This window comes from Carassius gibelio, chromosome B12, assembly GCF_023724105.1.
Source record: "Carassius gibelio isolate Cgi1373 ecotype wild population from Czech Republic chromosome B12, carGib1.2-hapl.c, whole genome shotgun sequence".
In the NCBI taxonomy this organism is placed as follows: Eukaryota; Metazoa; Chordata; class Actinopteri; order Cypriniformes; family Cyprinidae; genus Carassius; species Carassius gibelio.
Genome location: NC_068407.1, coordinates 18,830,759 through 18,846,300, shown reverse-complemented (window position 1 = coordinate 18,846,300; position 15,542 = coordinate 18,830,759). Strand labels below are relative to the sequence as shown.

General features: G+C 35.2%; 3 protein-coding genes and 1 long non-coding RNA gene across 4 annotated transcripts in view; 3 read left to right on the top strand and 1 right to left on the bottom strand.

The window, feature by feature from the left end:
• The window catches only part of LOC127969404 (sodium channel protein type 4 subunit alpha A), a 41,763-nt gene extending 37,074 nt beyond the window's left edge, over positions 1 to 4,689 (top strand). Inside the window, exon 26 of the mRNA XM_052571327.1 lies at positions 512 to 4,689. Within this exon, the coding sequence (XP_052427287.1) occupies positions 512 to 1,812 (1,301 nt within the window). The 3' untranslated portion in view covers positions 1,813 to 4,689. The remainder of the gene's footprint in view (positions 1 to 511) is intronic.
• A 2,628-nt stretch (positions 4,690 to 7,317) lies between these two features.
• LOC127969403 (uncharacterized) lies at positions 7,318 to 10,737 on the top strand. The gene is made up of 5 exons (XM_052571326.1): positions 7,318 to 7,486; positions 7,955 to 8,248; positions 8,332 to 8,447; positions 8,553 to 8,606; positions 9,953 to 10,737. Exons 1-5 carry the CDS (start codon positions 7,435 to 7,437, stop codon positions 10,058 to 10,060), a joined length of 624 nt encoding a protein of 207 aa, XP_052427286.1. The 5' UTR covers positions 7,318 to 7,434; the 3' UTR covers positions 10,061 to 10,737.
• A 1,491-nt stretch (positions 10,738 to 12,228) lies between these two features.
• Positions 12,229 to 12,836, top strand: LOC127969448 (uncharacterized). The gene is made up of 2 exons (XR_008156270.1): positions 12,229 to 12,359; positions 12,454 to 12,836. It is a non-coding gene; the product is annotated as an uncharacterized LOC127969448 (long non-coding RNA).
• Positions 12,248 to 14,305, bottom strand: LOC127969447 (interferon a3-like). Its single transcript, XM_052571441.1, has 5 exons — positions 13,861 to 14,305; positions 12,838 to 12,915; positions 12,587 to 12,730; positions 12,427 to 12,504; positions 12,248 to 12,340 (listed from the first exon to the last, which is right to left on the bottom strand). Exons 1-5 carry the CDS (start codon positions 13,990 to 13,992, stop codon positions 12,248 to 12,250), a joined length of 525 nt encoding a protein of 174 aa, XP_052427401.1. The 5' UTR covers positions 13,993 to 14,305.
• Between the last annotated feature and the right edge of the window lie 1,237 nt (positions 14,306 to 15,542).

Below are 15,542 nucleotides of genomic sequence, written 5' to 3'. Positions count from 1 at the left end.
AGTAACCATGCCATTTTAAGCTTGATTCTATAAGTTTTATCAAAATTGCAGTGCTACTGGGTGTGAGTTTAGTTCGAGCAAGTTTACTACATCAAAAAAAATTTTTGATATGGAGCTGGTTATGTGATGCAGCAGATATCAAAATGTATTCATTTACAAATCAAACACTGTGGTAAAAGGGTTTTGGGATCATGACATAGTATTGTGCAAGGAGCCACATGAAAATAAATCTATATTAATCCATAATCTGCCACTGTAATCCCAATTTGTGTAATAAAAATTGTTGGTGACATTTTGCTTCTAATGTTCATTTCAAATGGAACCTGTTGGAGTTCTGCCAAGATTTTCCAATAAGCCTTTAGTTGTGAAACATCATGCCATTATAGCTTGTTATGGTGTATTTTACTGATTTGAATAAACTAGATACTAGATGCAGCCCAGTGTATACTTTACTACTATACTGTAACAACACTAAATAGTTTATAATAACCCATATTTATTTTTTCCCAAGGTCTGATGTTATCAGATATCATTGAGAAGTATTTTGTGTCTCCCACCTTGTTCCGTGTGATCCGGCTCGCCAGAATCGGCCGTGTGCTACGTCTCATCAGAGGGGCAAAAGGCATTAGGACTCTTTTATTTGCCTTGATGATGTCACTTCCTGCCCTCTTCAACATCGGACTGCTTCTGTTCCTCATTATGTTCATCTTTTCCATCTTTGGCATGTCTAACTTTGCCTATGTAAAAAAGCAAGCAGGCATCGACGATATCTTCAACTTTGAAACCTTTGGCGGCAGCATCATCTGCCTGTTTGAGATCACAACTTCGGCAGGCTGGGATGGGCTTCTGCTGCCTATTCTGAACAGCGGCCCTCCAGACTGTGACCCTGACATAGAGAACCCTGGTACAGACGTTCGGGGGAACTGCGGGAATCCTGGCATGGGTATCATGTTTTTCTGCAGTTACATCATCATGTCATTCCTGGTGGTCGTGAACATGTACATTGCTATCATTCTTGAGAACTTCAACGTTGCTCAAGAGGAGAGTGGAGACCCGCTCTGTGAGGATGACTTTACGATGTTTGACGAGACGTGGGAAAAGTTTGACATTGATGGAACACTGTTTATTGAATACAGCCGCTTGTTTGACTTCGTCGATGCCTTGCAGGAGCCTTTACGAATTGCCAAACCCAACCGCCTTAAACTAATCACCATGGATCTACCCATTGTAACCGGTGACAAAATCCACTGTCTGGATATTCTTTTGGCAGTTACCCGTGAGGTTCTTGGTGACACGATTGAGATGGCTGCCATGAAGGAGAGCATTGAAGCCAAATTCACAATGAGCAATCCTACATCTGCCTCCTTTGAACCAATCACCACCACTCTCAGGAGGAAAGAGGAAGTGCATGCAGCCATTGCGGTTCAACGAACATACCGTAGACATCTCCTCAAACGTGCTATCCGGTATGCATGCTTCATGCATCGTTCAAAGAGGAAAGTCAGGGGTCAAAACGATGAAGAACCTCCTGAAACCGAAGGGTTAATTGCAAGGAAAATGGATGCCCTTTATGGCAGCAATCCAGAACTTGCCATGGCTCTTGAGCTGCAGGCTAGGCCGATGCCACCTAATGCACAGCCGCCCAAGCCCACCTCGGTCATGCAGCACCGAGTATCCATAACCTACCCTCGTCCACAGGGACAACTCACACTTCCAGTGGAGCTTACAAGTGAGGCGATCTTCCAGTCTGCACCCATGACGCATGGCCTCTGCAGTTTAGAGAATGCAACAATAAAAGAGTCAGTAGTATAACTGGTGAGATAATCCTTGTGATGTAAAATGGAGTATCACCTGCACGCACTGAACAACTACTCTCCAAAAACAAGACGGCTTAAACGATTACACAGGACTGCTACAGTGTGACAGCATTGTAATGCTATTTCTTGGGAGTACTGTTTTTTTATTATTTATACTTTTGTAAAGACCTATTTCATTTAGGATTCATTTTGTTTGATCCCAATTAAAAATTTCCCAGTATATTTGTCATAACTTAGTTTTTTCCCTGTTGTAGCGCCACCAAGTGGCTAAGTGCTGCAGTTATTTTCACATGACCTTAGACTGAATCCATACACAAATGTGCCAAGTTTGGTGAAAATATCTCTTTCCATTCAAGACTTGCAGCCATTTAAGTGAAAGTGGCCACACCCACTTAGAAATTTTGCCGCTGTTAAAGTGATGAATTTAAAATTCAGACTTTTGGGAATAATTTAATGATGATTAGTTCTTGAACGATTCGTTCATTTTAAACAAATCTTTAATGTGACTCGGTAAGAACAAATCGTCTCAGGAGTGATTCGTTCAGTCGCAAATGCGCAAAATTCTATGTTCTGTAGTGGAATTAGTCATGTATTTCACCCGTTTCAGTCAATGCATTCTGAGCCAGAAAGAGAATCGATTAGTTCATCTCATGAGTCATCGGGATTTTCGAGTCGTTCATTCATCACATGACAGACCCATAAGCATAACCAATGGAGTCTGAGTCAGAAAGAGTCTTAATAATAAGCAACTCTTTATTACCTTTGTTACAGCATTCAGTGTATGGATAATAACCATCATGACAGAAGTTCACACATTTATAAACTGTAGAAGTAAAAAGCTACAATTTGATACCAGAAATGGTGTAACATAAAGACAAAAATATACACAAAGATTTGTTGCCAAGCTAACTCCTTTCATACAGTCTATGGTCAAAGCTTATGGGACTATCACGTGATGAAGGAAGACTCGAAAAACCCAAAGACTCATGATGAGATGAACTAATCAAATCTCTTTCTGGCTCAGACTGCTTAATATAAAGCTTATGGGGCTGTCACTTGATGAAGGAGCGACTCAGACTCGAAGACTTGTCAGATAAGAGGTTAGGTGAACTAATCACAGACTGAAGACCCAGGTAAACAATGAATTCATCTTTTCTGTTTCTTATAGCGTTATAGTTTTGTATTGTTTGTAGTGTAATCAACATTTGTGTAAGTACTAGTAGACGTGTTAGGGAATGACACGTAACATTTGAATTATATTTTGATAAATTTTAAATAAAAAAGATTTGTTAATTTTGCCGAATGAGCCTCAAAGGTCTGAGTCAGTGAAATGATCCGAACTTCCCATCACTAGAATAATTAGTAATATTAAGTGTTCAGAGAAACTTTTTACACTTGTTTGATTCCTTTCTTGTGAAAAACCTGGGACAATTTGTTTTGCTAAAAAAAAAAGAAAAGAAAAGTCCTATATGGAGGAGAATTTTTCATTGTGAAAATGAAATCACAATGTTTCATCCCCTGCATGCTAGCACCCAGTACTTCTGATGTATTTTCACTACGGTATCTGGTGACAATGGTACATTTCTTATGGTTGTTTAAAGCACAGTTTTTTCCAAAAAGCTCCCATTTACAGGTTTATCTTAGTTTTTACCTTACATTTTACCTAAATCATCTTTTTAAATACTTATTGCAAAATGTATCAGTATTAATAGCTTCCGGCGGACACTTAATAATTCAATAATAATTCAAAGAATTTACTACAGTGTTTGTTAAACCCTTATATATATATTAATATATGTATTATTATATATTTTTCTTTATTACTGCTGAATTATAAAACCTGAAATGTTAATTTCAGTATAATTCTGATGTTTAGCTGCACAGATCTCTGTTTAGTCTACTATTTTTTAACTATATGCTGAAAATCTACCAAGCCATAAAGTAAATGCAGTTTTCATGTTCTTATGCAGAAGTTATTTCAGAAGTTAATTAAACCTAGTTAGAATAACCCCATCCATTTAACTGTATTTAGCACTAATATCCCGATGTGAATTGAGCATCATAGTGTCCATTTTAATGAACTGATGAATAATATGTGAAATTTAGAGTACCCCTGATAACTGTTGCAAAGTTGCATCAGATTATTTGTCTTTGTCCAGGCAAGGGCATTACTCTGTAACTGCTTTATAACTGATTCCCTTCTTTACAAAAAGAGCCTGAAGTGTCCAGTATCTACTCACATGATTCTTACCTAATTTATATCTAGCTGAAATTCATATTTATTACCTGAGATATACTTGTGATGTTTACACCTTCCTTTGAATTCCTTTCATTAAATTGAAAACTTAAAATTGGCCATTTTAAAACCTTATCAGGTTAATAATCCCAAAGTATATTCAGTGTTTTAGTACCTGTCATAGCTAGGAGTTGTATGTATTAGAGACATTTAATGATGGATTTCCTCTGAAGTCTTAATGTGACTGCAAATGTCTTATTTCTTAAAACTCATAAATAAAGCACTTTGAGATATGTATATTTCGTATAGTTTCTAGGTTTGGTCTCTTATTGCCAAAAAGCATTAGTTTACTAAAGGAGAATTACTTTTGTTGAGAAAATACAACAACAACAAAAACTGGGCAGTTTTGTGCAATTTTGGTTTCATATTGATATTGTTAATATGCAAATAATTTTCTATTGTTTACATTTTTATCAAGGAGAAAGACATTGCAGTGCTTTAGGATTGGCTAGCCTCATTGCCTGTATATATACTTTGCAGATAGAAGCCTATTTTGTTAGATGCTGTCTTTTCTTTGTATCATCACTGGACAACATTTCATTTAAAATGTCCTTAGAATAAATTTGATAAGATAAAGGTGCGTCTATTCATGCTTTAAAGGTTTGAACTGCAGTCTCAGATTGCAGTTCTTCACTAACACACATTATCTCATGGCAGGATTTAGTTGAGTTTACAGTCTTAGCATGCTATCATGTGTTGTTTGTGGATATGTTTTCCCAGAGGTGTTTATCGAGACCATTTTTTTTCCATTCGACTTGTGCTCCTTATGACTTTTTCTGTGTGTCACAGTGGCCTCTGCCCAGATATCTGTTCTTGTTTCACACCTTCTATTTTTACCCCCAGCTGGAGATGTCTTCACCTCAGGTAACCAATCTTAATAAGTTTGGAATCCAGTGATCTATACATTGGCATTTGTGTTATGGGGATAATTTAGCTTTCACAAGCACATTCACAGATGGGAGAAAGAATGATATTGTTGAGCGTTCTTACTGTTCAGAAATGTTTACTAGCACAAAATATTTTACTGGACAAACAACTATTTCACAAACAGTATTTTTTCAGTATTTTTTCAGTATTTACAGTCGTTATTCCCTCAGCTTTTGAGTCAATCAGAATCTGGGGCATTAAAGTGTGTGTGTGTGTGTGTGTGTGTGTGTAATTGGCAGACTGTCATCTGGCCATCTCCTTAGGCCACTGAGTTCCCAGCACTGAACCAGTGTTAAAGTACAAAGAGAGCTGGTGAATTACAGTCTTGCTTCATTGCATGTCATAGCAGTGGTAAGTACACAGAACTTGTTTTTTTCCATCCGTCCTGTTTTCTAACTGCTTGTCCTTCAGGTATTTATAGTCACAGGGATGCTGGAGTTTTTCCTTTGTAGTCTCACATCGTAGGCAGGGAAACACAGAGGACTGAGAGCCACTCCATAATTTTTATCAAATCATTTTAGTTATTTCCTCAGCGATAGCTTCTTTTCTATTTTACATCGACTGCAAAACTTTTTAAACCACGCCCCCTACAATTAGACATTGCTACATTGCTTATTTATTGCTACAGTAAAAATTGCTAGTACATTTTACAAACAATTTCAAAGAAATAATAAACAAGTAATATTGAATTAACCTTGAACATTTTGAAATAGTATAATAAAGTATAAAATATACTCCATTATTTGTTTTATTTAAAGCTTCAAGAATTTATTTTTGTACAGTGGACCGAACATTTAACCACATAAGTTAATAATACTTGATTGGTTTTATTTGTTTTTTGTGAGTGAGTGTGGTTACAGCTGCTGAGTGTTACATCACTTACACAGCTCAATGACTGTGACAAACTGCACCGCAGATGCACATGACAAGCACCATCTTGTGCATTGAAATTAAAGACACTTTATTGTTATTTTGCGATATAACAAAACTTTAATTAATAAATAAAATATAATAAACCAAGGGTGTCCAGTCTTGGGCTACGTCCACATTAATCTGAATACATTTGAAAAAGTTTTTTTTTTTTGGCCTTTCATCTACACTGAAATAGTATTTTGTCCAGCAAAGAAAAATAGCTGGATAAACCATTATTCATGTTTAGTCATGTGATGCACATTGTTTTAATGCATATCTATGGTGGTACTAACATTGTTGCAACATTTGCTGTCCTGTGGCAAAAAGTGATGATTCATTTTAGACCGTAAATGCAACCTGAACGCACACAGGTCTGTTAGATGTGCAACTTTTAGAAAACATTAAAAAGTTCTTAAAATGATCCAGATTAATGTGCACATAGCATTTCTCCTGGAGGGCCGCTCAAAACACCTGACTGGAAGTTGACATGTATCACAATTATAAAAAAATAAGAGTTCTCCTTTTTCATTTGTGGTTCCATAAGGAACATTTCACATCCATGGAACCTTTCTTTTTTTTCACTTCTGTGGCATTGCTGCAAAACCCCTTTTGGAACCTCTATTTTTAAGAGTGTACTTGCAAAGTAACTTATAGTCAGTAAAATGTCATTAAAATAAGTGTTAGCAGATATTAAGCAGACGGTCTACTAATACTCTAATGACTAGTGTTTGACATAGCATGTGTTTTAAAGTAAAACATTCTAACTCTTATTTTATTTTACTTCAAAAATGTAATGTTTAGTTGAGTGATGTTGTTTGTTACATTTACTGATAATTTCTGAGTAAAAAAAATATAGTTTTTTTCAGTGTAGCAGCTATTGTTTGCACAGCTGAATCTTCTTAAGTAATTGTTTATTGCATAAGGCAATATATGTAACAGGGATTTTGCATTTAACTCTTTGTTGCAATGGCTAATTTCTTTTTTTGTGAGCATATGATTCACTCTAAGAAAGTCTGTAATAATACAGGCAGCCTGATGTAGGCTGACCATGTTAATATTTAGAAATGTTTCATGTTCGTTCTTCACAAGGGGTTTTCTCATTTATTTTGAATTAAACATCGCATTGCATTCTGTTTTAGGGTTAAAGGAAATGCCTACAGACAGAAAATATACTGGTAATTTTCAGCCAAGATATTAATCTGGTTTTGTAATTCATAAACGGTTATCATTACTCATGTGTGTACATACATGGTAAAGCAGTCTATATCAGTCTTTATATTTTGCATTAAGATGATTCACTTGCTCCTTCAATTTTTGATGCATGAGTGTATTGATTTGCATGTTTCTCTGAAACGGAATCGTCTTCATGACCTGCACCCTTCACCCTTCACTCTGGTGGAGCTGTCTTCCTTCTCTTCTGTCTATGTGATCTGCGCAAACTTCTGCACTTTCTTAGAGAGGTATATTTCAGGATCAAGAATCATGCATTACTTCCTGCTGGGATCTTTAGTCATGGCGCTGATTTACCTTTCAGGTAAATATGACAGCTTTAGACCTTGAAAACTGTATATATTGTATACTGTTGTGTTTGACTTTTACTTAAGTTACTGTACTGAAATGCAACATTTGGCACACTTTTTAGGTTCCGGACAGAATTTACTAGGATAGCAGTAGTTTAAGATTGCATCATATGATTTTTGTTGTACATTTGAAAGTTGCAGGATAACAGTTTGCATAATACAGTTGTTTTCAGTGTTGTTCTTCCTTTCCATCTGTGAGTGAAAGAGGAAGTCCCATCGCTTCAAAACAAGTTTGCATTTGCCAGATACCCTTTTATAGCAATAAACCGTTCATGCAGTTTTATAATCCTTGCTGTTTAGCGTCTTTCATAATGAAAGCATGCTTCTTGGCTTTACCTTGGCTGGTAACATGAAAATGAATTTTGCAATATTAAACCGGCTCTGTTTTGCATTTTTTCTCTCCATCCATCTCATCTTTTCAGCTGAAGGAAATATCCATGTGTTCCAGAAGCCACGAGTTATTGCCGTTAAGATGGGTCGGACTGTGTGGATAAACTGTTTTCTGACAGATCAGTCTTTGCCGACTCATGTAGAGTGGTTCAAAGGCCAGAATAGCAAAATCCAGCTCAAGAGCAGCCAAAGAATAAAGATAAAGGAGAAGAGTGATAATGAAAGTGCTTCCATTACCTTTTATAAAGTGGAGACCAAGGACAGCGGCACTTACTTTTGCAAACTGAACGGCACACTTGGACCAGGAACTGAGCTTATAGTGTACAGTAGGTGTCAGTTTATCAATGTTTTTCGCTTGCTTTCTCCACTAGCTTGTATACGTGTGTTTTTCTCTCTTTTTCTTTTGCAGGATACACTCAGCCCCAGATCTTGAAGAGAATGAGAGTCAAAGATTTTATAATTTTCCTTCAGACTTTACTCTTGATTTTGTGCATCGTCGTTCCTCTGGTTTACTTTTACAGACTGGTATGGGCCACTGCATTTCCACAGATTGATTTGTGCACTTATCCATGTAAAGTATCCTTTACGATTTTTATTGACATCTAACAGCTGTTTCTCATTGTCTTTCAGGAGAAAAAAGAAGATGCAGTTTACGAAGAGCCTGATGATAATCACATATATGAGGCGAGTGTTTTGGTTCATTTGCTTAGTTTGTTACTGTCATTGTGTTGGTTTACGGTTGGTTGAGTTTTTAGCTCTGAGCTCTGCAGCTATTGTTGCATTCACTTCCGGAAGTGAAGACACGCATGGTCTGTTGTGATGCACAATGCATGAATTTATACTTCTTATACTTAAAAAAAAAGAAAAATTAGAATTTGATTGGCATTCCAAGAGTATTGCTGTAACAGTCCATCAGTGCACTCTCAGAAAAAAAGGTACGAAAGATGTCACTGGGGTGGAACCTTTGTCAACAAGAACACTTTTAGGTACTAAAATGTACAATTTAGAGTAAATAGGATAAAAACAAACAAAAAAAGAAACTTAATACAAAGGTAAAATAAAGTTTATTTTTCTTACCCCATTAGCAGACATTTGTTGCTGTCGAATCTGATACATTTGTAAAATTATCAAAATCAAGTAAGTTTATCAAAGAAAAGGAAAAAACTAATCTAAGTTTATAAAAAAGGAAAGCAATCTGCCAGTGGGGTAAAAAAATAAAATAATAATAATATGAAAAAAAAAAACTTAATTTAAAGGGGAAAACAAGGTTTATTTATGTTTCACCCCATTAGCAGATATTTGTTATCTCAATTGAGTTAAGTTAAGAAAAAAAACAATTTGCCAGTGGGGTAAATATTTTTAAATAATAATAATAAATAAATAAATAACTTAATTTAAAGGGAAAACGAGTTTTATTTTTTGTTGATGTTTATGCATTAAGTAACTTTTTTGGGTTTTTAAAGTTAAAGTGAGCAAAATTAAGTGAGTTCATGCATAAAATAAAATAAAACACAATCTACTAATGAGGTGAGAGGAATACATTTATTTAATAAGGAAGAACGGGTTTTATTTGTAGTTTTTTGTGTAAAGTGTAAAGTGTGAAGTGTAAAGTCACTTAATTTTAATATATATTTTAGAAAACAAGACTATTTAATGTCATGTTGCCTCTTAAGTAAATGTATCTTATGAATATTTCAAGATATTTTACTGAAACACAAGAAAAAAAAACACATTTTTTCAGGGACTCTTTGTGCATGTTACTTTGTTTTTCCAGCAGGTTATGACAACAGAGTTATAGAATTGTTAAATAAACTGCTTCAGTGATTCATTTAGCAGTTTATCACTACTGTTATCACCTCAGCTTCATTACTAATGAAATACTGACCTTTCTCCCTGATGGAAGAATGCTTTATTCTTGTTATAATAATAAATGAATCTTAATAATTAATGCTTCTCAAGACTTATAGTATGTAATTTTCGTCCTCTTCTTTGCCTAACATCGGTGTGCTGTCTGTGTCTGTGCTGTCCAGGGCCTCGCGGTTGAGCAGTGTGGTGGTGGCGATCTGTATGAGGACATCTCTGCTTTTCAGCAGGCCACAGATGCATCGTGGGAAGTTGAGTACCCATACCAAGAGTGAGAAAAACCCATCCATCAGATAATTGATCTGCAGATATCAACACCAGACACAAATGTTCGCAATGACATCCAATCCCCTGTCAGTTTGTGCTGGATAAGTCACATGTAGGCAGACTGACGTCGCTACGTGCAAATACAGTAAATGCTTATAAAACAAACTTTGGAAAGTATGAAATTATTATGATGTTTATTGGCTTGTGGTTTCTTTTTGAGGATGTGACATATACAACAATAACAAACATTTAAAGACATTGTAATACATTCAACTTTTTTTTTTTTTGCTTGTTTGTTGTCTGTATTACACTTTTAATTCGAGTTTATATTCATTTTCCTGTACAGTGTATTATGTGGTAGTGACTGTTGTATGAATGCACCGGATCTGCTAGTCATTCATAACAAGGTGCTCTCTATTTGGTTATAAAAATACTATTGGTAAGGAACTGTTTAAAGCTCAAGGGAGCTTTCACTTCAAATCTGTACAAATAAGCATGTGAATAGCAGGTGTTTTCCACAAAGCAGCTTTTTTTGGTAAATGTTTGCTATATTTTCTTTGCACTAATGCCACAAGTCTTCGAAAGAGCATCTGCACAGAACACCTGACCATCTGTACAAGGATTTAACATTGTCTTTGTTGCAAATTTGCTGTTTGATTAGTAAAATACAGAATGCTAAAATGTATTTTTCTTTTTTGTCATAATTTTTGTTTTTAACTTTTTTTAATAAAATTTTGTTTTGTGTTTAAAACAGGTTTAAAAAAAACTCCCAGATTTCCTGAGTGGTCTTAAACCACATTTGGACTACATGCATGGATTAAGTATATACTTCATTTGAAGGACAGGATAATACAAATATTATTAAAGGAGAGAAACACAGAAAGGCTGTCAGAAAGATAAAGACTGTTCAGTCTTCTAATAAAAAGCTACTGTAAGAGTAACTTTAGGGAGGGAAAGTGCTCCATCTTATGGCCATTCAGACACACTACAAATATTTTATGTTTGAAATAGTCTACTTGACTTTGCCCAGGTGTTTACCAAAACCAGTCAAAACCAGATTTGATTTTACAGAATTTCATCATGTAGTTTACCCTCAGGCCATCCAAGATGAAAGTTTGCTTCTTCTTTGGGACAGATTTCTGTCAGAAATGAAGCACTGCATCACTTGCTCACCAATGGATCCTCTGCAGTGAATGGGTGCCGTCAGAATGAGAGTTGATAATAACATCACAATAATCCACAAGCAATCCACACCTCTCCAGTCCATCAGTTAACATCTTTTGATGTGAAAAGCTGTGTTTTTGTAAGAATATATATATATATATATATATATATATATATATATATATATATATATATATATATATATTAAGCTGTTTTTGACTTCAGACTACACCTCTATATACCTTAATGACAGATTTGTTTCTTCTTGTTTTCACTTTATAAGATCTTAATTGTTGGACTGGAGTGGTGTGGATTATTGTGATGTTTTTATCAGCTGTTTGGACTCTCATTCTGACGGCACCCATTCACTGCAGAGGATCCATTGATGAGCAAGTGATGCAATGCTTTATTTCTCCAAATCTGTTCCAATCAAGGAATGAACTGAGGGTGAGTACATTTTAAATTTTAAAACTTTTTCTTTAAAATCTGTACAAATTTGAAAGGTCATGTAGTGTACAGCAAACAGGAATATATATATATACACACACACACACATATATATATATATATATATATATATATATATATATATATGATTATATACTTTTTTCTAAATTTCATAAATAACTTAACAAAAATGTATTAAAACATTCAAAGTTCTTTATTTGATGCCAGAAATACAAAAATATTTTTTTTATTGTAATCACTTCATTTTTGCCCTTTATGTAACAGCTAAAAAATAAGACATTAATTAATAAATAAGAAAATAATCTTTATATATTAGTATGCTAAATCATAATGTATAAAATATATTAAATTACACAAAATAATATTTCTAAATAATTTATTAAAATGTAGCATTTTTGCTATAAATAACTTCTAAAAAAAACATAAGGAATAAAAAAAACAATAAAAACAATAAATAAACACTGCAGACAGCTGTATAAAATAACAAAGGAGTAAAAAAGGAGAGTAAACACTGATTAATAACACTGATTTTTTTTTTCTTAAAGCTTCAAGAGGTCCAGTTATTAAACATGAGTGTGGAAGGAGAAGAACTCCAGCTGGTTCATGAAACTTATGACCCGTTTCCTGACGATCTCCCAGCTGTGATCTCTGTCCTCCTGAAAGAGTAAAACAACAGTCAGTCCATCTTTAGATGAGTTTACACATTCACAGCTGAGGATTCATCTATATATTCAAATCTCACCGTGTTCATTTCTGCCATGTGTCTCAGTCTTTCAAAATACAGATGCAACTTTTTGTTCCTCTTCATTTTGTAAGCCCCCTGCATTGAGAGAGAAATCAATCAGTTCCTCTGGCTTGATGCTGCTGGTATTAAACATGCAGTATACACACACTGTACTCACACATGAGTGCAGTCCATCGATCTCCTCATGCACGACATCTAAGAAATCTTCAAGTTTTTTAGCATCCCAGGGGACGACGGCATCGTCAAAGAGGACAGTGATCTCCACCAGAGCCTGAATGACGAACAGGATCTGTTTCTCAGGCTGAGAAGAAGAAAAAAAGACATATGAATATAGATTCGTAATCAACAGCACATACAGTATCATGGTGTCTTTTTAAAATAATAATAATAATAGTAATTTTTACTAACCTCTGCTGTTCTGTGGTTATTGATCAGTTCATATGGGATTGGGTTAATGTCCTCATGGTCATTACGGATTTTCTCACCCTACGAAATGTTTAGAGACAGATTTACTGAAGAAATTATTTTGAGCAGAATGAACAGATTCAGGCGGGAACTTTGTTTCAGATAATTCTGATTAGCTATTACAACTGCATATGTGATCCTGGAGCACTAAAGCAGTCTTAAGTCACTGGGGAATATTTATAGCAATAGCCAAAACATACATTGTTTGGGTCTAAATTATTGATTTTTCTTTTATGCCAAAATAATTAGGATATATAAGTAAAGATCATGTTCCATGAAGATATTTTGTAAATTTCCTACCATAAATATAACAAAACTTAATTTTTGATGAGTAATATACATTGCTAAAAACTTAATTTGGACAACTTCAAAGGCAATTTATTTTCTCAGTATATCGATTTTTTGCACCCTCAAAAACATCCAAATATTTTCCGATCCTAACAAACCATATATCAATGGAAAGCTTATTTATTCAGCTTTTAGATGATGTTTAAATCACAATTAGGATAAATTGAGCCTTATGACTGGTTTTGTGGTCCAGGGTCACATTTAGTTTTAAGGTTAAATTTGTATTTTCTGTATATTATATGAATTGTAAAGGGCGAGTGTATCATCACTTTATCTCTCATGATATGTCTCAAGATGATATTTAATGCTTAGTCCCATAATCGAAGCTCTGTAGTTTCAAAATACAATGCAATGGAATGATGACTTGGATGGATCATATTTGATACATTTCAAGGTAATTTTTCTAAATGAAGTAATAATGAAGATTTTTCAATCCAGTGATATTCATCTTGAATTATTATTTTTTTTACCAATATTCTAAGTAGTCTCTCTCATATGTAATAATTTTGAAAGAAATAAAATTAAAAGTTAAAATATTAAAATCTAAATGTTAATCTTCAAATATACCTCCTCTCTCAATTAATAATAATACACATTGTGTGTGTGTGTCAAACTCACCAGCTTTCTGATCAGATGCACCGAGGCTCCGTGGTGTTGCTGGAACTTGTGTTGGATCCATCTGCAGCTCAGCACAGAGCTGAAGCCGCACGCGGACAGAAGAAGACAGAGCTGCACCAAACGAAGGTCCATCGTGTCGTGTTCTCCAGAAGACTGATGCCACAGGTTTGATGCACTGATCAGCTGCTGCTGTGTTTAGCTGTGTCTCCTCCATTCTCTCCGCCGTTTATATGAGCGTCGCGCGCCTCGGGAATCGCAGCCGGTATTTCACTTTCCAGTTGTAAACGGCGCACACCTGAGCGAAAGGTGAACCACAGTCACGCAGCAGCTCTAGAGTCAGTGTGGGAACTCAGTGTCTCACTCACTGGAATTCTTATGCACTACAAAAATAATAACCACAAATACATTACACTAGAATAAACGGAGTAAACAACACCACACACGCCCTATTGCTAGTGAAACAGTGAAAAATAAAACGAAAAAGAGTGTGTGGACCCACATAGACGAACAAACAAAGCTGTCTTAGCTAGCGTAAACAAATAATAAATTAATAAATAAAACATGGCAGTTTTTTTTTTTTTTTGCTTTTTTTTTTTTATCCCAGTTATTAAAATGTTTACTACTAGGCCTATAATGTGTATTTTGATAGTTCCTTCACTTTGGTCATTTGTAGGGTTGGCTAGTATTTATTCGTTATGTTAGTTTGTTCGTTTATTCAGGGTTGGGCTCATGGTTTAAAGAAGAAGAAGGACAGGTTGCGTGTGAACCTTGACTCTTACAGAGGACTGTGGGAAAGAAATTCCCGCAGCGGAATACCTGAGAAAGTGAAATCGAAAGCGAGTGACGACATGATTCATATTTCTATTATTCACTGAATTATTATTAAGTATTATTACTTATTATTAAGTATTAGGGTACATTACGAGTGTCACTGTTTAAAATTCTGTTTTGACAAAAATGAATGACCAATGACAGACAAAACATAATGGCTAAAGAGATTAATCTGAAATGTGCAAAAGCCTTTAATATTTCTATATTTAATTGTCTATAGTTTAATTGTCCTAATAGAAACACTATGAATGAAAATGTAATGATTTAGTCTATAGGTCTAATGAAAGCAAAGATAATCTGAAATGTAGTCTATACTTCGTGGAAATATTAAATAATTTCGACTGACTAAATTTGACAAATGTCAATTCAATCAAAACTCGAACCTATTTTACTTCCTGGGAATACATAATGATATGATGTAATGCCTTGAGTCGAAAACACACGCAGATAATAGGCTTCTACACTTCTACTGGATAGATGGATGGATGGAAGGATGGATGGATGGATGGAAGGAAGGATGGATGGATGGAAGGATGGATGGACAAATGGATGAATGGATGGAAGGATGGATGGATGGATGGATGGATGGAAGGAATGATGGACGGATGGATGGAAGGATGGATGGATGGATGGAAGGAATGATGGACGGATGGATGGATGGATGGATGGATGGATGGAAGGAATGATGGACGGATGGATGGAAGGATGGATGGACAAATGGATGAATGGATGGAAGGATGGATGGATGGATGGATGGATGGAAGGAATGATGGACGGATGGATGGAAGGATGGATGGATGGATGGAAGGAATGATGGACGGATGGATGGATGGATGGATGGATGGATGGAA